General features: G+C 41.6%; 1 protein-coding gene and 1 long non-coding RNA gene across 8 annotated transcripts; one reads left to right on the forward strand and one right to left on the reverse strand.

Annotated features, from left to right (window-relative positions):
• Positions 1–4,129: 4,129 nt before the first annotated feature.
• LOC139072108 (spectrin alpha chain, non-erythrocytic 1-like) lies at positions 4,130–8,417 on the forward strand. 6 transcript variants are annotated; one of them, XM_070555355.1, is made up of 8 exons: positions 4,133–4,258; positions 5,929–6,035; positions 6,610–6,732; positions 6,803–7,020; positions 7,444–7,536; positions 7,647–7,751; positions 7,824–7,964; positions 8,171–8,417. In XM_070555355.1, exons 5-8 carry the CDS (start codon positions 7,471–7,473, stop codon positions 8,246–8,248), a joined length of 390 nt encoding a protein of 129 aa, XP_070411456.1. In that variant the 5' UTR covers positions 4,133–4,258; positions 5,929–6,035; positions 6,610–6,732; positions 6,803–7,020; positions 7,444–7,470; the 3' UTR covers positions 8,249–8,417. The 6 variants fall into 6 exon arrangements, 4 of the variants coding, with proteins under 4 accessions (XP_070411457.1, XP_070411456.1, XP_070411458.1 ...); XR_011521716.1 differs by lacking the exon at positions 4,133–4,258 and having other exon boundaries at positions 5,881–6,035; positions 7,824–7,856; positions 7,929–8,045; XM_070555357.1 differs by lacking the exon at positions 4,133–4,258 and having other exon boundaries at positions 5,881–6,035; positions 7,824–7,856; positions 7,929–7,964.
• Positions 8,418–8,679: 262 nt separating this feature from the next.
• LOC139072109 (uncharacterized) lies at positions 8,680–9,884 on the reverse strand. 2 transcript variants are annotated; one of them, XR_011521718.1, is made up of 3 exons: positions 9,716–9,884; positions 8,954–9,015; positions 8,680–8,865 (listed from the first exon to the last, which is right to left on the reverse strand). It is a non-coding gene; the product is annotated as an uncharacterized lncRNA (long non-coding RNA). The 2 variants fall into 2 exon arrangements; XR_011521717.1 differs by lacking the exon at positions 9,716–9,884 and having other exon boundaries at positions 8,954–9,090.
• Between the last annotated feature and the right edge of the window lie 13,581 nt (positions 9,885–23,465).

A 23,465-nucleotide genomic window follows, 5' to 3' on the forward strand; every position in this document is an offset into this window, starting at 1 on the left:
ACCAATACACTTGCAGTGGTCTCTGGAAGGAATCAATGGCTTGCAAGTTAAGCTTGTAAGGTGAATATTTTCATGTTCAGCTTGCATATAAAACTCAAGAGTGACTGATTATAATCAGAAATGATATTAAAAATAGTTTTTTCACACCTTTAAATTATATAATGTTGGAACTCCAATTTGAAAAATGCTCGTATAGCTAATCAACTTAACTTTTTGTCCAAAGGGAATTTCACATACTGAATTTTGTATTTTCTAGTGGTTCATAGTGGGTTTATCATACATTTATGATAATTTTAATTGCAAGAATGGCTTCATTTTTGTTTTTTTTTAAGTTTTTTGTCTTTCACAAAAACTATTCCAAGGAAATAAATTTGATAAAACTTTATTCTTTTTTGCAAGAATATGATTGGCAGGCACAAATAACAACTTCTCCCAGTTTTTTTTTATTTTTATTTTGTATTCATTACCATTTTAGATCTTTGTAGCATTATTAGTCTTTGGGTTTTAAACAAAAACATTAACGCCCATATTTCCACTAATTTCCAGTCGTTTTTAATGATTCATAGCTGCCATCTCGGGATGTTCCACCGCATGTTGTCAACAGTTCCTGGTGAAAACTTCTGAGAGTGTTAAAAAGGAACAACAAAGCCTCATTCACATCATGTGAATATCTTATGATTTAAATGCGTTACTAAATATTAGATATTTCTTATAAACCATAAATCGCTCATGAATCAAAACATTGCTGGCTGGCTGTGGCAAATCAGAATCAGAATCAGACGTTTTTATTGCCATATGTGTGACAAGTCACAACATTAGGACATTGCTGCAGTATTTTGGTGCAGAAGGTAAGATAGAAAAAAATTAAGAAATAAGCAAATATAAGAACTAATAAACACTCATGATAAAATTATTAATGTAAAAAGTGGCAAGAATTAGAGAAGCAGCTATCTACTCCGTGTAGGTATTAATCTGAGTATTTGTTGAATGGTTCAAGCACAGCATCAGGTCACGTGACTGGGACCAATCAACTTGAGTGTGCTGCCCTAGGATTTTCATTCAAAAGTCCAACTGCAGAGGGGAAGAAACTGTTTTTGTGGAGAGAGGTTCTGGTCCGAATGGATCTGAGCCTTCTGCCAGATGGGAGCGAGTCGAAGAGACTGTGTCCAGGGTGAGACGAGTCAGCTATTATCCGACCTGCACGCCTCAATGTCCTAGAGGTGTACAGATCTTGAATGGAGGGTAGTTTGCAGCAAATGACCTTCTCTGCAGAGCGCACGACACGCTGCAGCCTCTTCTTGTCCCTGGTGGTAGCTCCAGCGTACCATACGGTGATGGAGGAGGTGAGGATGGACTCGATGATAGCGGTGTAGAACTGTCTCATTGACTGTGGTGATAGGTTGAATTTTTTCAACTGCCTCAGGAAGTACATCCTCTGCTGGGCTTTTTTTCTGATGGTGGTGATGGTGGGCTCCCATTTGAGGTCCTGGGTGATGGTGGCGCCCAGGAAGCGACATGAGTCCACCATCGTGATGGGAGTGTCAGACAGGTTTAAGGGGGGGATGGGGTGTGTGTGTTTCCTAAAGTCCAAAACAACCTCCGCTGTCTTCTGGGTGTTTAGCACCAGGTTGTTGTGGCTGCACCAGGACACCAGACGTTCAGCCTCCATTCTGTAAGCGGACTCATCCCCATTAGAGATGAGTCCGATGATGGTGGTGTCATCAGCAAACTTAATTAGTTTGACAGACTCATGCTTGGAGGTGCAGCTGTTGGTGTACAGGGAGAAGAGCAGAGGGGAAAGAACACAGCCCTGTGGTGAGCCGGTGCTGATGGTCCGTTGGTCCGAGACATTCTTCCCCAGCCTGACTTGTTGTTTCCTGTCTGTCAGGAAGTCAGTGATCCACCTGCAGATGGGGTCAGGCACGTTCATCTGGGACATTTTGTCTTGGAGGAGGTCTGGCAGGATTGTGTTGAATGCAGAGCTGAAGTCCACGAACAATAACCTGGCGTAGGTACCTGGGGAGTCCAGATGCTGCAGGATGAATTGTAGAGCCATGTTGATTGCATCATCTACAGACCGGTTTGCTCTGTATGCAAACTGCAGGGGGTCCAGGAGGGGGGCTGTGAGGGTCTTGAGGTGGGGGAGAACTAGGTGCTCAAATGACTTCATGACCACAGATGTCAGAGCCACAGGTCTGTAGTCATTTAGTCCAGTGATTCTTGGTTTCTTGGGGACAGGGACTATGGTGGAGATCTTGAAGCAGGCAGGTACATGAGATTCCTCCAGTGAGGAGTTGAAGATGCTCGTAAACACTGGGGCCAGCTCTTCAGCACAGTGCTTTAGAGTGGCAGGAGCCACGCCATCAGGGCCCAGGGCTTTTCGTGTGTTAAGAGACCTGAACTGCTTCTTTACATCTGCTTCATGAATGTGTAGATTTGTGGTGGAGGTGTGTGATGTGAAAACTTCATGAGTGGGGAGTGAGGGGGAGGGTGATGAAGGTAAATTCCACAGTGATGGTGATGGCTCTGTAGTGAGGAGTGGCTGACCAATGTCTATTGTTGGGGCTGGACGAGGAGTGAGGCCTGCCTGATGGCTCATCAAACCGACAATAGAAATTGTTGAGGTTGTTTGCCAAGAGCAGATTATCAGTGGAGGCGGGGGTTCTGGGTTTGTAGTTGGTGATGTCCCTGAAACTTTTCCACACAGAGGTTGGGTCGTTTTCAGAGATTTGCTGCTGCATTTTGTCATGATGCTGGTGTTTTGCTTTGACCAATTCTTTGCTGAACCTGTATTTAGTGTCTCTGTAGGAGTCCTTGTCCCCCCTTTTAAATGCATCTCTCTTTTCTAATCACAGCTGTTTGAGTTTAGGGGTAAACCAGGCTTTGTCATTGTTATAACTCACCCTGGTGTGTGATGGTACGATGCTGTCCTGACAGAAGTGGATGTAGGAGGTGACGGTATCTGTGAACTCATCTAAACTGTCTGAGGTGGCCTTCATTACCTCCCAGTCTGTGGTCTCAAAGCATGCGCGAAGCTCATCTGCGGCATCTGTGTTCCACTGTCTTGTTGACTTCACAACAGGCTTGGAGAGTTTTAGCCTTTGTTGGTAAGCTGGGATCAGATGAATGGTCACGTGGTCAGAGAGTCCAAGCGCAGCACGCGCTACTGCATGATAGGCTCCTGTTACTGTGCTGTAACAGTGGTCCAGGGTTTTCCCCTCTCTGGTTGGACATTTGATATACTGTTTATATTTGGGAAGCTCCTGGCTCAGATTAGCTTTGTTAATCAATCAATCATCAATCAATCAATCAATCAATCAATCAATCAATCAATCAATCAATCAATCAATCAATCAATCAAAGCTTTATTTATAAAGCGCCTTCCGCAACCCTGTCAGGAAGCCCAAAGCGCTGAAGTTAAAGTCTCCAAGTACAATGATGAGTGAAACCGGGTATGTCCGCTCCATGCACAGTATCTCTTCCGCAAGCGCACGCTGAGCCTCGTGCACATCCGCGTCAGGTGGGATGTAAACAGCACCTAGAATGAATGAGGCGAACTCCCGTGGAGAGTAAAATGGTTTACAGTTTGTGAAAAGATATTCTAGAGATGGAGAACAATGCTGCACAGTCACTGTGACATCTGTGCACCAACCATTATTGATGTAAAAACACACACCTCCACCTATGGTCTTGCCAGAGAGAGTCGCTTCCCGATCTGCACGGATGAGGTGGAACCAAGCCCCCACAATGCCGCTCAGAAAATGGTCCCATCCCGGAAGTAAGAAAAATTGCAGTTCCACCCTCATCCGCTGGGGGCTGGTGCCAGAAGCGAGCAAATCCTCATTGACTCCCATGTTAAAAATGCCGATTTCACAGCAGAAATAAACATGTTTACAGCCTGGTGCCAAAACATGTTTTTTGTCTAAATTATCTAGTTTATACTCATGACAACTCTGAGGGGGGTGAATTTTTTTCTCACTCTTCTGTTTAAGTGTATTGAAAGCCTAAAATTCTGTATAATTAATGAGCATCCGACACACGTGACCGCCGCCTCAGACCCACGTGACCACAGAGCTAGCTCCGTGGAAAGGCCTCAGTACAGCCTCGGTCTGGCTTGGAAACTGCTCCAGCATTTTGAGTCTCTGTGTTTGTGTATTCTTCTTTGGATATTATTGGTGCAATTGTTGGACAAAATGACTTGCAGTGGTATTAATTGCACTAATAGAGCGTCCAAGGAGTCTCCACTTCATTTTTTTCGGTAAGTTAAAATCTATATTCGTATTTTATGTCACTGCCACCTTTAAACTAGCTGAGTTTACCGAAGTAGCTAGCTAACTATCAGTTTAACATGTAGCATGTACTGTTTAACCATGAAATTTAAATGTAAAATACGGTAAAATAATTAATAGGGCATATTTAGATGGGTAATAGGGTAAAATCCAGTGCATTTAAGATAAAAATGGGTTGAAATATGACGGAGCGCTAAGAGGGAGACTTCTGTGTCCATTCTTCCATCCGGTAATCCTCAGCGGTCAGGCCGGGCAGCCTGACCGATCCGGCGCCTACTTGCTGCGCCTAGCTGCTGCGCGGTCTGACCGCTCGTGGAGTTTTTCATGTCTGACTTTAACCGCATCTAATACTGTATTACGGCGTGAGCGCAACAGCGACAACTTAATATCGATGTGTAAGCAGCCTGAGTGGTAGGGTGTTTTCATCTGAACCCTTAAAACCTCCAGCAGGCTATGCTGCACTATTGACGTGTTAGCGCGCGGCGCTAACAACTTAGCAACGTGACATGTCTCTGAGAAAGCGTAAAACACGGACGCTTCTTCTGAAGTGGAAAATAACACCTCTTCTTAAGCAGAGCAGGATGTCGCCTCGGCTCGTTCACGGCCGAGCCGGACTGAGCTCGATAACATTGACCAAGCACAGCCACTGGGTCGTTGTAGCTGCCACCAGGCCTGCTGAAGGAACTCCAGCGGGTTTCATCAGACTCGTAAAGTTTCTTGTTTTTGCTGGGGATTTCTGTATTTTACCGCTCCCTCCTGCAGTCTTCCCCTATTAAAATTTAAAATGTGTAACTTTATGTATTGTGATGAATGACTAATATTCATGTTAAACTGAAACGTTAGGCATTTGGGTGGAAAAAACAAAATAATAAACATTATACAGATGTCAAATAAATCAAACTGTAATTAAACTATATATTTTCAAAGTCATATAGACAGCATGATGGTTTGTGTGATCCGCGCGGTTTCACTTACACCCCTTTAATGATCAGGCTGTTTTTTATTATTTTTATCAGCTGATAGCAGTTAAAATTATGGTAAAAAATAATTTTATCTGTTTTTGATAACTTAATGCCCAGGAAGAGCATCTTCCTGGGCATTAAATATAACCCAAATGTTTTATTATAAGCAGATCTGATGAAGGTTTAGACAAGCAGTCTGCAAAGTAAAACTTGTTTAGAGTCCAAACTCTTACTAAAGCTTTTGAAAAGAAAAAATGGTTGAATTTTGAGAAATATCCACAACAGGGGAGCGAGACCTCTGAAAAATGTATATTTTCTCTGAATTCATAGAATAATGTGAAGATTCTGGGAAAAGTTGGGATTCTGAGATTAAAACGTAAATCTTTCTAATCATAATTCTGGCAGTTTTTGTGTCCTTCTGCTGTGGAAAGTCGTGCAACATGAAGATACTGAGAAGATGCTTACAACCTGTATTTTTATTCCATCCATAAATAAAATCATGAGCTATTTTTTTAATCCAAATTTGATCCAAAGGGCCATCGTTGGTTCCAGACCCGTTCTAGAACATTCCTCTAATCTTAAAGTCATCATCAGTTTCTTCCTTTTAACAAATATTTATTTGTTCAAATATTTAATATTTATAACTGGAATATTTGTTCCTCCCTCTCCCACTGCAGTTAGTCCTGTCCTGCAACCCTGTTTTTGCAGCTTAGTGAAGCCAACCATCACTAACCGGGGGGTGGTTTTGGACCCAGAGATGCGGATGGACTCCCACATTAGCCAGGTGGTTAGATCCTGCTTTTCCCGGCTTCGCCAGCTACCAAAGATGAAGTCCATCCTGAAAGACGTGTCATATTTTCTCCCCAAGCTGGACCTGACCGTCATGTATCGGTCCAAAATAGTGTGATGATATTGTGTTTTTGTACATAACAGACTTTTTAACAGACAAATTTGTCGCATTCTCCTACACCTCTTCACGGGCTCGCCACAGTAAATATTCTATTTGGCAAGAGATAAACTTTATTGTATTTATCCTAGTGAATCTATAATTAAACGGGTAAACTAGTAGTAGCACATCCAACATCAAAGAAAGTAAAATGTTACTATCAGGAGAGGGAGAATGTTTAAGTGGTTAGCAGCAGTGTGCTAGCCGATGGCCCCCTCCATGAGGCCACCACAGCTCAACAGAACATCGTTGTAGCTTCTTCTGGGGAGAAAAACACTTAGAGAGAAAATAAAGTTAACAGCTGAAATAGCAGGAAATAATACAGTTAAAGAGCAGATTGTAGAAGAAAGAAACCCCTGGGTTAAACTGGTCTGTCTACTGCATAATGCTGAACTCTAACATGTGTCCTAAGGGAAGGACCTGATTGGTGTCCAGAACCTGCTGAAGAAGCACCAGGCTCTGCAGGCTGAGATCACAGGTCATGAACCTCGCATCAAGGCTGTCACCCAGAAAGGAGAGACCATGGTGGAAGAAGGTAGAGCATGTCTGGTCCTGACATGTTTCTGAGGTGTCTGCAGGTTCTGGCTCACTTTTTTTGGGTCCAGGTCACTTCGCTGGTGAGGAAGTGAAGACTAAACTGTGGGAGCTTCATGGACGTTGGGACACGCTGAAGGCCAAGGCGTCCCAGAGGAGGCAGGACCTGGAGGACTCTCTGCAGGCCCAGCAGTACTTTGCGGATGCTAATGAGGCCGAGTCCTGGATGAGGGAGAAGGAGCCCATCGTTGGAAGTCCAGACTAAGGGAAAGACGAGGACTTGGCCGAGGTATGGAAGTCCCTTCCTGAGAAACTCCAATCGCTTTTCTTTGCTCTCTTTCCAGTCCTTCATAATTAGTGTTTCTGTATTTGGCATTTCCTTCGGTTGTCTACCAGACGTCGTTGCTCGTTTAAGCGTCTCATGGGTTAGGGGTAGAAGTGCTGGCCTCGCACAGGAAGTGATGACAAACGTGTTCCCGTCGCTCTTATTTCAAACGGTTTACAAGCTGTGATGTGTGTTCCCGCTGCAGAGCAGCCATGACACGTGGCTGCCGGCAGAAGGCTCACGCTTTTCCACTAAACACCCGCAGAGCTACGTCTACGGTGAACTGAGCAGGGTTTGTTTTACGGTGGCGGATCCGATTGGACCATCGCTGCGAGAAAGCTCCACTTGTGTCAGACGAGCTGAAGGTTCTGATGTTCTGCTCCACAGGCTCTCCTGAAGAAGCACGAGGCCCTGATGTCGGACCTGTCGGCTTACGGCAGCAGCATCCAGGCCCTGAAGGAGCAGGCCCAGTCCTGCAGGGTGAGTTCAGAACCCTCGGCCCATCAGAACATTCTTATCCACCACGTTCTAACACCAGACCTGTTAACCCGACAGCAACAAGGTGATCAGCAGGTGCTTTTGTCCTGCAGGACCTGAAGGCCAACGAGTCCCGCCTGAGGGACATCAACAAGGTGGCATCTGAACTGGAGTCAGAAGGTCTGATGGCTGAGGAGGCTCCTATGGTTCAGGCTCAGGTGAGCGTCACCTGTCTGCAGCAGCTGGTCCCTCTCACTTCCTGATTTAACTCTGCTCGTCTCTGTTTGTAGCAACAAGAACATCTGGGTTCTGCTCCTGGAAAGGTGCGTGTTGTCCTCCGCCTCCACCAGAACCAGACGTGGTGTTTATGTTACCACTCATTTGTTTGTTTACAGGATGAAGCCGACTCTAACACGGCGTCACCCTGGAAGGTGAGTTCATTCAGCTGATCAGAGGTCACCTCTGATGGCAGCAGTCACGGCCGACCGTGCTGACATCACACAGGAATTCAGGTGACCGGGCAGGCACCAGGTTTTGGTGAAAGTGGGGACATGTCAGCTGGTTGCCATGGCTAGTTATCTTTATGCATCTGTATGACTGCTGACTGGTGTGTGTTTCCTGTGACCTTTGACCTCAGACCGTACGGTTGGGCGTTCAGACGACGGCTAACTTTAATTCCATCAAGGTAAGAGGAAGCTCTTCCCTTCCTGTCTGAGCGATCCGTCTCCAGGTTTCTTCGTCCGGCGTCCAGCCCGCTGGCGTCCACCTTCATCTCACCTTCATCTCATCTCACTTCATTTATAGTGCAATACTTTCACATTATCATTTTCCCACACTTCTGTATACCTGTATTTTGTTGTTTTTCAATAAAGAATGACAAATTATTTAAGTTTGGTTTTTGTTGCACACAAATATATATCTGTAAAAAATATCTACAAAGCTAATGTTTACATAACAAGTATGATTGGGTTTTGCAATACGGCACTCAAGTTTATTTTAGTAAGATTTTCAAACCAAGTAAAGTTAGTAAAGAACACATTTCTATTGTCTGCTAAGAAACTGTTGGGATTTAAAATGGGCCTGTTGTACAAATAACTTGTAAATGATTATTCCTCACTTTTGTCTTAACCAAAGAAATTCCAGTAATTGAGCAAAAACATTTATTTTTAACACTACAGTTTATAAAACAGGGCGCAAAGTGTCGGCACATGTATGTATGTCGATGGTCCGCCCCAACCAAACCAAGAGACACAGACGTCAGGGAGGCCAAGGTTGTCTCTGCAGCTCTCTGGGCACCACGCCTCACTCAGCTGTCTCCAATGATCCAAATGGCTATGGAGGAAAAAATAACAGGTTTGGCCTAGCTGTTTAAAGTACAAAACCATTCATGAAGTGGTCAAGACAAGTACTTGGAACTTACACGCTGCGTTGTGTAGCTGACGTTGGAGACACACAGGCTGCCATGGTGACCTTTTAATAGATCTAAGAAAAAAATGTAATAAAAGAATGAAACTTAAAAACTCCCAGACCTCATGTCATATTTACTCATCAGCTATGGCTGATTTGTTTGGATCACAGTGAGTTACACTAATTCTAATATATTTTTATTTCTATTATACATACATACTTTTTAACTGTTATTTTCACATGACTGTTATCAGGCTCTCTTGTTCTGGTTCTGATGATAACTCTGTCTTCCAGTAAGTTATCTTGTGCTTACTTCATCTGTATAATGTCTCTTTACTTTTGGTAAATTGTACTGAGTCCAGAATAAAGGCTAGTTGGCTGTACAAGATACAAACAAGTATTACGTTTTGGAAATATATGAAACACCGCCAGCATCTGTTAGAGCCTGTGGCGGGGTGCTGAGGGCCGGCTCCAGCCCAGGAATGAGCTCTACACGCCGGCCGGGAGGGTTTGAAACACCGCCATCCTCTCCTCTGCTGGCTGTAAATTCTGTTATGGTTACCGGTGCTTGTGTTGCAATGTGAAACGCTTGGTCTCAGATTTTGTAAGAAAGATAATAAAATGTCCCCCCAAAATACGACTTAAAAATATATTTTCTCTTCTTCATGATACATTTAATGGCTGGTGCGACTCAGGAGTGATAGCGCCAAAAAAAACTACTGAAAACTTGCTCAAAGCAAAATGTTTTCATTACGGAAATAAATTATAAACTTACCGATTTAAAACTTTTTAAATACAGGTACTTCTCACGAACAGGCGCAGAAAACCTCCACCTAAACTCCGTGTAAGGTTCAGGTCGATGGGTGTTCCAGTTAGCTCCGGTTGGGTTGAAGCTAGGTGGCTACATCCGTTAGCTCGGCTCCCACCTCCGCTTTAGCTTTGGGTTAGCCAGGGTTAGCTTCAGGTTAGCTCGTAGCTAGTTCGCCTGGGTGTCGTCACTCGAGCCCAGCCTTACAGCCACACCCTCAGCGCCTCCTCTCTTCCCTTTTATGGAATTGTCTGGGCTGGACGGAACCTGTGACACGGTCAAAATGGCGGTGGTGGACACCTCCCATTATGGACAGATAACGTGTTATTGAAGCCTATGGAATCGAATTGTCCAGTATATGTACAGTCTATGGGTGGAACCCCTCCAGCTGGAGCGCGCAGTCGGGGGTGTCCTCACTGAGCCATGTTTCAATGAAGCATAGAACCCCAGATGAGGAGAAGTCTCTGTTTATGTTCCTCATCAGGGTAAGCTCGTCCATTTTATTGCGGAGTGAGCGCACATTAGAAAGGAAGATCCCCGGTAGAGCCGTGCGCAGTCCCTGTCTCCTCAGACGCAAGAGCGCGCCCGCTCGTTTACCTCTCCTCCTGCGTCTCACTTTCCTGATCAAAGTTGATATTGAATCGGCCACGGATGCAACAAAAAACAAGGTTAAGTCCACCGAATCATAGTGTTGTAACTTATGAGTTCTTCTCTTGAGTAGGAGAACCCAGATACGCAATTTACACACAAAAACAGAACAATCACAGCGCACCAAAGTACCAAGGCAGCCGTCTGCGGCGCCATCTTGGAAAAGAAAATCGAGCCTATTAAAGTTTGCGTTTTGCTTACACCTGTTGAAAAGGACCTCAGACTGGCAATCTGCTTAGAGGCAGCTGCATGGGAAGAGATGGTGGGCATTTGGAGAGAAACAACTATAGATGTTAGACCGATAAGAGAGGGAAAGAAAATGGGAGGTGTGTGTGTGTGTGTGTGTGTGTGTGTGGAGACTGACTGGAATACAAACAAGTGGAAGACATGTTGATAGAAAAAAATCTGTGATACCCAGTTTTTAGTCCTCAAAAGAATTATTATTATTATTAATATGACTATTATTATAAAATTTAATTGTTATAATTTGTTAATAACCAATTGCAGCTTTATTGGAAATTAAATGAAAAATATTTCAAGCAAAAACATAAAAATGTTGAAATACATGAGACATGTTGGTGCTTTTTTATTTTTTAATCCAGCTCAACAATAAACTAAAAATCCTACCACACAGATGCCTAGCTTGGTGTGTATTTGTGTCTCACTCTCAGCCTCTGTCAGGCCTTGTTATTGAAAGACAAGCAAAGAGCGTTAGTTACTGATTCGGTGCCTGCTGTTGTCTCAGCCTGTATGTTGTGGACTGGAGCAGCACGCCATTAAGTTAGCCCTGAAGGAAATGAGAGAGAGAGGTAGACTTTTATATTCTCATTAGCTTTGCAATGTAGTTTGTGCTGCATGTCAGCTGGTCAGAACGCATCTAGCCTGTGTGTGGGTGTCTCTGAGTGCTTGTGTTGCTCTAGTCTGAGAGCTCGAAATGTTCACTTAGCAAAATTCATCTTGATGAGAATCCCCAGCGGGACTTTGATGGTTCTATAGTCCATGTATTTCATTTTGACCAGGCTATAGTTGTTCATCTTGTACTCAGAAAAAAACGGACCTTTACACTCAGAACTGTTATGGGGAAATGATTTAACTTGCATAAGCATCGGTATGGCAAGCCAAATGATCATTTATTCTGATATCCGGATATCAGGCAGAATTGTCACGGACATGTAAGCCATTTCTGACCACTAGTTAACTAGTGAGCCATGTTTGTGTCAACTAGTTACCTAGTGAGGGTCAAAATGTGCACACTAGTTAACTAGTGACAGCAGAAATGTGCACTAGTTAACTAGTGAACACATTTAGGCTTCACTAGTTAACTAGTTGACACAAAAACATCTTACAATTTAACTAGTAAAGGCCAAAATGCATACCAGTCAGCTAGCTGAAGGTATTTGTGTCTCACTAGTTAACTAGTGAGGGTCAAAATGTGCACACTAGTTAACTAGTGGGAGACAGAAATGTGCACTAGTTAACTAGTGAACACATTTTGGCTTCACTAGTTAACTAGTAAGCCATTTTTGTGTTAACTAAAAAAGGCCAAAATGCATACCAGTCAGCTAGTTGAAGGTTTTTGTGTCTCACTAGTTAACTAGTGACAGCCAAGTGTGTCCACACGTTCACCAGTGAAGGCATAACTCCTAACTAGTTAACTAGTTGGAGTAGGTCAATGCCACTAGTTAAATAGAGAACCCTAAATTGCTCACTAGCTAGCTAATTGATGGCAGCAGGCTCACTAGTTACCTAGTTGATGCATCCTTTGTCCAAACTAATTAACTAGTGAGGACATAAATGTATACTAGTAAACTAGTTCAAGCCTACATTCACACTAGTTAGCTAGTTCCACAGAATTCTAATTAGGAGGTGGATAATTTCTCAAATTGAGGCTTTCTATTGACTCCTTATGTCCAAATAAAATATGACAACCATTCACAGCGCAGAATTTTAAAAAATCACACCCCAAACATTTGCATGTGGCACACAAGTTAACATGCTGACCAAAGGAACCTCAGCTAGTGAACTAGTGGCTTTAGTGGGACACTTACATGTAAACTTGTGAAGGCGGAACTGCTCACTAGTTAACTAGTGAGGGTACGAATGCCCACTAGTGAATTAGTGAGGTGCAAAAGAAGTGTCACTAGTTCACTAGTGGGCCCCAAAATGCCCACTAGTTAACTAGGGAGGTGCAAAAAAGTGTCACTAGTTAACTAGTGAGGTGCAGATATGCTCACTAGTTAACTAGTGGGCCCCAAAACACCAACTAGTTAACTAGTGAGGTGCGGATTTGACTGAATTGATATCAGTCTGTAAACTTGAAGCTAACTGTGGAAGAGGAGGAAATAAAATGTAAAGGAATTTATCTTTTGTGTATTGGAGCAAAAAGATTAGTGTAGCTACATCAAACTATTGTTTTAGTCAGTTGTGATATTTGCTTGGTTGTGATAAATGATAAATGACCCGCACTTGTATAGCGCCTCTCAGAGTAAGGACTCCAAAGCGCTTTACACTACAGTATCATTCATCCATTCACACACTGATGGTGATGAGCTACGATGTAGCCACAGCTGCCCTGAGGCGCACTGACAGAGGCGAGGCTGCCGAGCACAGGCGCCACCGGTCCCTCCGACCACCACCAGCAGGCAACGTGGGTTAAGTGTCTTGCCCAAGGACACAACAGCAGAATTATCTGTCCGGAACCGGGTTCAAACCTTCAACCTTCCGATTACTGGACAACCCGCTCTACCTGTTGAGCAACTGCCGCCCCTTGTGCCATCATTGCAACTGCTGGATTTCTGCCTGTTTTATATGTTTCCCCTGCAGAGTTAATGAAGGTTAGATGAAGGTTGAGGAGAACATTCCTTAGTTAGAATAAGATGTCTGAGCAGGAACATACTAAAAACATTACCCATCTGTCAGAGCTACAAGGCTATTAGTGTGTGTGTGTGTACAGTACGAGGCATGGCTTTCCAAATTCTGATTTAACTCCTTTAAAATTTTCCCTGCTCAGCTATTTCTTCGAAGCTTCATTTTAGCTATTTGCAAAAATAGGATCATTGTGATGGTATTTTGTTTTGCCTTTTTGTTTCATGTCATTGGGTCACAAAACAGACATACCTATTAGCGTCCAACATCCCACCAACCATGTGCCAGTACCACAGGCTGCCATTATGTCAAACCTCTCATAAAAATATGAGATCTTTCAGATTATATCTCCCACCCCAACCCATTTCATTGCCCCCTTCTCTACAACAGGGGTGTAGAAGTAGCTCCGGCATTATGTTTGAAGGAAAGATTTTCTTCAAACTTTTCAGAGTTTCCACAGAAAATAAAGTTTTCCAAGTTGAATTTAGTGTGAGAACTTCTATCAGAGAGCCAGTGACACTTTGTAGAGGATGACATTGACAGCAGGACAAAGAGTTCTCTGAAAAAGCATCACGGCGATGTTCAAGACAAGATTGAGTGTTTTTTGGATAAATGGGATGAAATCAGACTAGTCTACAGCAGCACGCTCTATTTTAAAATGACTTTTTGATTAACAATCCCAAGTCCCCTGGTACAGTTTTGGAAGGTTAAAATGTCAATTAGTTGGAATAATAAGGAAGAAGCCGTGAAGGGAAAACATGCAAAGCCAAAGTCTAAAGCCATCTAATATGTTGTGCTGTTGCACTTAGGCCATAGGTTTGTTTCTTCTATCATTCTCATGTTCAGAACAACTGCTGGAGGCCAGCTTCATTCCCAAACCACCTCACTTAACTTTGTGCAGCTGTGTGTGCAGCTGTGTGTGAATGTGGGCTTTTATGGCTGCACAAGGACGCTGTTGATTCATGCAGGGTTAAGTGTGGGCACGTCTACTAAATTTGGGTCTGGAACATCAGAGCAGTGAATTTGCCTGCACCAGTGCTTGTGTGTGTGGATAATGTGCATAATTTTGTATTTTAATTTGTTCCCATTTCACTAAATGTTTTTGACAGCCAGTTTAGTTTTGGAGTTTGTTACTCTCTAATAAATCTCCAGATTTTGTTTTACTCTAATCAACACTACATCTACATGAAAAGTAAAGAAAAGGGGCGTCTGTAGCCGAAGCTTGCAGGTTTAGCTAGTTTTTTACTCATGGATTTTACTACTGTCAAAAACACATGTGGAAGATGCATTTCTTTCCAGTCAGTTTCATTGTTTTCTGTTTTGTTTTTCGGGCAGTTTCCCACTGGAACTGTAAAATACAAATACAAAAAATGGCATGTTGATCTGACAATATTTTGCATGTTTTAAGGGGATATGGAATACAAAACTCACTTTTTGCATCAAACACTCCAAATGTAAAACAAACCCCGTCCATCCGTTTCCATTCAGTGTTTGGTTTCAGGAAATGTAAGCCTTAAATGAGCCATTTAAAATTTGTGATGTCACAATCAGAGAATTTTGCACATAACCTCTTCTCACCTTCCCAAGCTGGTGGAACAATGAAGCTACTCCGAGCCCGTCCCTTATATATCTGAGCTTCTTAGCTCATAGCAGCCTGAGCAGGTGATGGGTATGATTGGTAGGCTCCAGCTTGTTTTCTTAAAGTGACAGATCTCTGAAATGGCTCATTCTGGAAGGTACTGAAACTGTCGAGAGTAAAACCAATAAAATGGCTTCATGTGAGAGGCATTTAGTACAAGAACTTCATGAACATGGTTTGTATAGAACTATTAACTTTCAAAAAGTCATATGTCTCCTTTAAGAATAACAATAAGGATTTCAGTTTATTGTTTTATTCAGGCCTTTCTGTCTACATTGGTGGTTCCCAGGAGTTGGGAGTTAGGGTTGGGGGGGTTGTGTCTTGGACACGGGCAAGGGGATCCTCAAGGAAAAAAAGTTTGGGAACCATTGATTTACACTGACACAGGACTACACACACTCAGCCATGTGCTTTGTCATTTTCGATTTACTCAACTGTGTGCAAAGGTTTTCCTAGATGAATGATTTTCAGACATTATAACAATTTGCATAAATAACCAAAGTTCCTTACTTCTAACTGAGTTAGTAATGGAAATACAATATCCTACAAGTAACTAATTACCAGGAAAAGTAACTATAGTGATACTTTTTATTGAAAATATGCATGAGAATTTAGAATGATGAACACGTGAGCGGCTCTTCCTTATATGGGAGGTCCTGCTGTCAGGTCGTCCTCATTGCTTACTGGGAGTGATGCATTTGAATGCAACATCTACCCCTTTACCTTCTGATCAGATGAAGACAGTTTCAACACACCTGGCTGATGGATTATAGTTGCACACCAGTATTCATTAGTATTTTTCTAACCCACACCGTTCTTTTGATACAGTTAATTAAGACACAGAAAAAATGGATTTTAATTCTTGAAACAAAGTGTCACATTGACATTTTTATTTATAAAAAGATATGTTGAACAAATCTGCAAAGGCAACAGGTCGAATTTCCCCTGCATGAACATTTTATAAGCAGCTGTATCATGTGAAGCCCATTTTCTTTTGTGTTGTAATACTTTAACACAAAATATTTAAAAAAGTGCAAATATGTACTTTAAATAAACCTGATTGGTGTGTTCGATACTTTTGCAATTAAGTAGTTTCACATTTCTTTTGCTTTCTGCCTCCCATAAACGGACTTTAAGGTCTTTTGAATATTTTGAGAAGAAATTCTTTAGTTTAAAAAATCCACTGATGCAGGAGGCGCCACTCACACAAGCGGATTAAACACCCTCACAAATGTTTCAAGACATTATGAAAACTCCTTCACAAATGCATTTCAGCAGCATTATAATAGAATATGTATAGGTTAGTGAGGTGTAAATAAAACTTGTGGTCTCATGGCATGAGATGAAAAATGGTGAAATATTTTTCTGTTTCTAAAAGTTTATCAGCAGAGGAAAAGCCTCAAAGGTTTTCTGTTATCAGATCGGTGTTGAGTCTCTGACATATTTGAGTCCCACTACTCCTCACTGCTTGGCTTACCTGGTCATGCTTTGAAAGCTCTGAGAAAGAAGCCGTGGCTTATCATGGCTATGGATTCTCACCTCAGCAAATGCATCATCTTGATGGGTATTTTCAGCTGTGGGAGACTGACTGAATGCACTGGTAGGCACACTTTGGCTCCGAGTTGCACATGGGTAGACTGTCCTGCCGTGCAAGATGAATCATGTAAAAACCTTTACCCGTGCAGTGTTGATGACCCCAATAACGGATGGCTACATGTGCTACTTTTATGAGTTTATGTGCAGATAAACATCTGTGAACTTTCAATGTGATGACTTACCTTTGTGCTGTGATCTTGTTCCTGAGCAGAAATCAAATCCTAATAGAAAAAAAAACACCCATAGAAATGCATTTAAGAGACTTTTATAATTTACAATAACTACAAAATCAAGGACAAATCATAACACGAAACACCTAAAGACCTTGGCATGGCTGAAATATTCTCTGCAAACAATAAATTAACATGTTATATTCACAATTATTGAAAATGTGTTTGTTTAGATTTTGCCAACACATGATTGTTTGTCTACCCTTTATCATTTTTTTTATCTTCAACTGTTATCTGCTGAAACAGAAGTATTCTACTTTTAAAGTGATAGTGTGTATTTTTCCTGGCGATAGGAGGCAGTAGATACCTAATGTATTGCAAGCAAACATTATTTTTGTGTTGGGGTAGGACCTTGCCAACGGGGGCCCATTAGGGTCAAAAAGCCCTAACGTCAGCAAAATGGCAAACACATTACACTTCTTTTCATCATTAGTGATGAGCGAGAAGGTAAATGTGTAAACAACAATGTTTATGAATGGAGAAACTTTTGTAACTGTCACAATTCAGTAAATGCATTTTGTCCTCATGGGCTCCCGTAGAAGTAATCTAATATGGCATCTAATATGGCTTCGCCCAGAGACTTAGACCCTCTCCCTTGTATTTTAGACCTGATTTATTTGGTTATATGTTACGAAGCCGCCAATATTTTTCAATAACTGGGCAACTAACCTTTAACAACATTTTGATAGATATTTCCAGAGATTAACGGTAAAAACCATACATTGTCACTTTAATTCTAACAAAGAAACAAGTTCAGCATTCACTTTTGTTTATTTACATGCAATAAAAAAACATGTTTTTGTCTGTGGCCAGTTGTTGCTGGAAATCAAAATCAACCTGAAAGTCAGCAGAGTTAGTTTTCCTCATACGGAGGAGGAGATGTACAATGAACTGCTGAGAATGCAGCCAGCTGGGAGACGACACGTAGAAATGGGTGTGCAAGGAGACAGAAACGGGGCGAAAAAGCACAGATCACAACACGGCAAGACCTGAGCTGCAAGGACAGGTTGCACCCTCACATTTTCTCACATTTGAAAGGGATTTACAGCTGTGATTATACACGCAAGTGATTTGCACCTTTTTTTTGGTTTAGGTGATAGCGGTGATGTCACTGGTGCGAAGGGAAAGCAACTGGAAATGTTGTGCGCCTCTGATTTTACGAGGGAAGTTTGGAAGAATAACTTGAGACTCCAACAGTGAAAAACTGGCAGTGCTAATATCTAGAGAACTGGTTGTTTTGCCTGCAGTGGGGAGCTGTCAGAACTCAATTTGGAAAAATCAGGTGGAATTTCTCAAGAAGATTCAGATTCAAGCCTAAATCATAACAAATTCAGTCATCTAAAACAACTCAAACCACAGATTAAACTCCCAGCAGTACAATAATGAACTTTTCCACTGCATGTGAAATTATCAATACAGCTACGTTCCTGCTGGCTGTGCAGTGACATTTGTATTACTCATAATTCACTCTGACTTCATGTAAAACCAAGAGTAACGAGTCACTTTGACCACCCTGTCTCTGCCATGCAAAATTTATGAATGGTTCACGTCATTCACACACCAGAGCAGAGTGCGATTCCTTGTAAAGCTACACATAAATTCAGAAACGGGTCAGATTTACTTCAGGATTTCTCCTTTTTTGATTACGTTTTAAAGCGAAGGTCCATCATGATAATAATAGAAAGGCTACAACAACGGTAAAATCCCACAGACATGAAGAAAGTTGCTTCTTTTTAAAGAGGAATCTGGCTCGGCTGGCTTGGGGGTAGGAGGCTGCGGGCGGGCCTGAGGGCTTGCCGCTGATATCCCCCAGGACTCTGCCGGCTGCTGGTTGTGGCCCCCTGGGGTGATCCTCTGCTCCCCTCGAGGGGGGCAGGGGCTTTTCTGGTCGCAGTCTCCATGGGGTCCCTGCACTCTGGGGCAGCTCCTGAATCTCTGAGACTTGGAGCTCCCTCTATCTCCTACACATCTTTAGGGGCAGATCTGTGGCCCCTCACACTCTCTATTGGACGCTCCTATAGAGAAACCTTACATAAACAAGCGCGGGTACGCACACAGGTGCTCACATGGTGCTCTCATAAGTATGGACTTGGGCACGTTCAACACATGTTGGCTGTGGTTGGCACTTAATACACTGTGATTTTTTTATCGTGATTTTTCAGTAAAACAATGTTGATTTTATATTTCCTCATCAGGTTGACACAGTGATAGCTTGCTCCTGTTGCATCGCTGTGTCCATTTTCTTTTTTTTTCTCTCCATCTGCAGGTCCACAAGCAGACTCTTGTTCATCATCTACAACATCTACACCCCTGTTGTTCATCATTGAACTTTGTCTCTACCTTTCTCTTTCACCTCTGTCTCCGTGTCTGGTCGTAATTACAAGCATTCAAAAAACAATAACAATAAAGTTTTAAGTATCAGGCGTGACATTAACAGCAGAAGCTTTGATGCTCCACCTGAGAGTAAATCTGTAAGGCTTGTTACCAGCATTCAGACATTAATTCTGTTTGCTTCACAGCCAGACAGGACACGAAAAAAAAAAAGAAAATAAAAAAAGAAAAAGAAGAATCAGGCATAATTTGGCTCCAAAGACACATGCAGTGTTTGGCAATTTAAACAAGAAATTATAAGAAAGAACTTGCATATATGTCAAATAAGATTCGGGTTTAAAACAGACTAGTTCATTCCTGTTCATTTGTCTCTTTTTATGAGCGGGAAAATAAAACAACGCTAAAGACCTCAAGTTCTGATTAGCATATTTATAGCATCATCATGTCACATTTGCGATCTGCTGTCTGATGGCATTTTGCACCTGTTTGCTTTTCTCCTACAGTTGAAAAATATGTAACCTCAGTTCAAAAGTCACTTTTTTCAGCCATAGTCTACCAGTTCCAGATTTATACTCACAGTGCTGCAGCTCTGGGCACTGGGTTGGTTGCACTGTCTTATTGTTTTGGGAGCTGGGGAAAGAAACCCATTCACCCATGCACTCCTTTAAAAGACCACATTCATTTCGGGTGGCATTAAATGCTAGGGTGCCTGCGAAAAACGTTATAAGCTGGTAACACATTTAGCTGGACTAGATCAAGCACATTATTGGAAAATAATTTAACAATTTTTATTGTTGATGATTTTGTAAAGGAACAACCTTCACATTGAGATTGTAAAAGTGTAACATATATGACAGAATGAAAATCTGTGTTTACTGAAGAGCTGCTGACAGTTCTTTTTGTAATGGGCTGAAAAGCAGGATACTCTTGAGAGCATTAATATACACTGATTCCGGCTCATCATTACCAAGCTTGAAGTGTCGTAATTTAGGAAGGACAACACACCAGATGTTTACGCTACCCTATCTGGAATAGAATGACAAGAATAAATACTATTTGTGTAAATACCTATGCATATGGCAATGTAAGAAAATGTAATTAAAGTCAGATGGTGCAAGTAGGAGTGGTTGTAAAAAAATTGAAAGAGAAAGAAAACAATTACTTAAATTAATACGAACTGTGTGATTAAGAATATTCCAAAGATCTACTCAAGGGCATAATACGGAGTTTAACATTGAGGGGGACACGCCCCTCCCCTGAAGAAGAAGAAATTATTTTTTATTTAGCTCCTCTCAAGATTAAAAACCACAAGGTGCTTCACATGAAGAAACATTTTTTTAAAATTCATTGTAATAAAAGATGGGGGTGGAGGGCATTTAGATAAAAAATGTGAAGAAAAAAATGAATAAGAAAAAGGTAACCACAGGATTCTGAGAAAGACATAAATGGTAAAAACAGGTGCATGAAGAGAATATGGTGAGGATGAATCAACAGAAAGTCACACCAAAACCAGCTTGGACAGGTGAGTTTTCAGCTGCTTTTTAAAGGAGACCACTAAGTCCACTGATCTCAGGCACAGGGAAGAGAGAGTTCCAGAGTCTGGTTGGCCACAGCAGCTAATGATCTTCAGCCTGGTGCGCTGCACAACCCAGGCCTGACTCATTTTTTCACCTGGATTTTACAGTCTTCAGAGTAATACACTCTACAACTGGAATTTCCTTCCTTTCCTTGAAGACATTACGCCTTCTATCCAAGAAGATTCTTCATTTCTTAAACTTGGGTTGAGAGTAGGTGGCTTATAAGATGTGGTCTAAAACTAGCATGCAGATAGGACAATAGGAGTCACTGGTGAGGCCATTATTAGAAATGAGGCCATCAAGGTCACATGAGTCCTTGACCTCTTCCTCTATTCAGCTGCCTTTTGGCGTCATTGGTGCTGATGATCCTAAAGCATTTACTTTTCCATTAGCTCAGGTTTAGAGTTGCGCACACATTTTGACAGAGATGTTTCCTGTTGCCTGGGGAGTACTGCACAGCAGTTTCTTGTCAGGACAACAAAGAGCATAACGCTTTCTGGGGGTATCCTGCCACTATTGCAGTCATGTCTCTGGTCCACGATAGTGTATTTACTAGGGATGCAATGATACCACTTTTTTCCAAACAGACACAAAACCGATACTTGTATCTGAGTACTCGCCTATACCGATACTTCTACCACACAAAAGAGTGCTATAATTTAGAATACAGGTTTTGTTTTCTTCTCTGCTTTCAACAGGAAAATACTGTGAGGTAGATAAAAAGTAAAATATGTTACTAGAAATTATGACAAAACAAAAATATTGGGTAAACAGAAATGACAAGTGACAGTGACGCCACTTTCAAGCAACTGCACCGGTATCGGTAACAGGTATCGGTTTACTTTTACAGATACTGGTATTGGTATCTGTATCGGCACCGATATCAATACCAGTATCGGTATCGGTGCATTCCTAGTATTTACTATTAATTTACTATTATACTATATAAACAACATAACATTCAATTCAAACTTCAATCATTGAGTACAGATTAATGAAACATTTCATTATATCATAATTATTATAATTAGCAATAAAAAAAACGTTTATTTAATGATTATCTAGCTTATAAGTTGTAGAAGAAGTTCATATTGATTTAGGAAATCATTCTTGATTTAGCAACTGATCCGAGCTGGAATGTTCCTTATATGGAGGCGTGAAGACCTGAAAGATTGGACCTTGAGGAGAAAATGTTTTTGTTGACTGTAGCGACATGAATGGCCTCATTTGTGACCCATAGGTCACACTTCCCCAGCTAGGTCAAGCTGTCCTGGCTGAACTGTTGTCCACAGATTATACATCACAGGAGACATACAGTCTACTGAAAACCATCTTTAATCTAACTGCCTTTTATCTGTCTGCTGTTCTGTCCCAAGATGAAGGACACTTCAAGATTTAAAATAATCATCTTTAATAAACTCTTTTTACTGTTTATTACAAGGTTTATAAATAATCATAATAAATAATCATCATGGTTCATTATAAATATATTTAATTACTGAAATGACTTATTATTATTTGGTTAATAATAATTATTATTTATGGTAATCAGTAATGCTTAACAGTGTGAAGAAGGTCATTTGCACGTGTACACACCATGCAGAGGGGACAGACCAGGGTAAAGGTAACTTGCTCTCACATGTCTTTGCTCCATAACAACAAGCTTTCTGTCTCTGACAGGGCATGTCCTGAGGTTTTAGTAAAAACCAAAAACTCCTCAGCTCAAGTCCAGTTCTTGAACCAACCAAAAGCTCTCGGTGGCACGAGAGTCCATGAGGATAAGGGTCGGCCGCCCAGAAGCCTCCACCTGCTGTTCTGTCACGCCGATAGAATCGCTCCGAGTAAATGCCACCTGCACCTGCTGATGCAAAACTCCTTCAGAGTTATAGATTTTGAGACGCAACTAGTTTCATCAGTCGTTGTGACCCAGAGACATCTCGCGACCGATTTGGTCGCACCAAGGTCCTTCTACCAACCTCGTGCTTGGGGGTTCACCATCTCCACCTGACATCTCGGATCCAGAAGAGGGTGTCCTGACTGGGAGAGGTAGGCACCTCCGACAGATGGCGTCTGTATGCTGTTCTCTCTAAGAAACAACTTAGTTAGCTGCAAAACAACTTTTCCACCCAGAATGCGTTTCTCTCTCTGTAAGAAATCTTCTGAGATTCATCCACGCATCCAAACCCACGCATTCCACTTTAGTTTCCATTCAGACACAGGTTTGCTTTTAATACCAGGTTTTAATATCAAAGTCATTTTTTAATTGTAATTTTTAAATCGTCATCTTTAAATTGTTAGTAATAAATTCTTAACTTTTTAAACCTGACTCTTCTTTGAAATGAAACACAGAATGGTGTATATTTGGTTATTGAATAAGCAAAGATTCCATTAAGTCTTCTATTTAATAAATAAACTTTTGCTATTAATTACATTTCTTAAATTAAATATTAATCTTCGGATTAAATATAGACCAAGCCCGCTGGTGTATGAACTTCTATCGATTATATAAATATCCTGGATATTTATATATGATATAAGCTTCATTTGCTAAACTTGTTTGATCTTCTTCAGAATCTAACAAAGCTGATAGAAAACAGCGTTAATTCTAGTATGTAGATTATCTACACTACAAGACATTTCGTTATCTGTTCAGAGCTGCAGGCTCTGAGCTCCAGCTGGTGGGATGAAGGCAGGCTGATTTAAAAGGGAACACATGCAGTCTCGTGTCTCCTTTTTGACCAGATGGTGAATGGTCAAACAGTACCTAAAACTGACCATGGCTGGACATTACACATGTCAAGGCTGAACTGTGTTGGAAAGCTGAAACCTTG

The sequence above is a fragment of the Nothobranchius furzeri genome, chromosome 10, assembly GCF_043380555.1.
Source record: "Nothobranchius furzeri strain GRZ-AD chromosome 10, NfurGRZ-RIMD1, whole genome shotgun sequence".
NCBI lineage: Eukaryota > Metazoa > Chordata > Actinopteri > Cyprinodontiformes > Nothobranchiidae > Nothobranchius > Nothobranchius furzeri.

What these genes read in the sequence shown, in the direction of transcription:
- LOC139072108 (XM_070555356.1), top strand. Translation starts at nt 7,471, where the DNA reads ATGTCGGACCTGTCGGCTTACGGCAGCAGCATCCAGGCCCTGAAGGAG. An exon ending in CTCCTATGGTTCAGGCTCAG is followed by an intron (nt 7,752 to 7,823) that starts GTGAGCGTCACC and finishes CTCTGTTTGTAG; the next exon opens with CAACAAGAACATCTGGGTTC. An exon ending in ACACGGCGTCACCCTGGAAG is followed by an intron (nt 7,965 to 8,170) that starts GTGAGTTCATTC and finishes CTTTGACCTCAG; the next exon opens with ACCGTACGGTTGGGCGTTCA.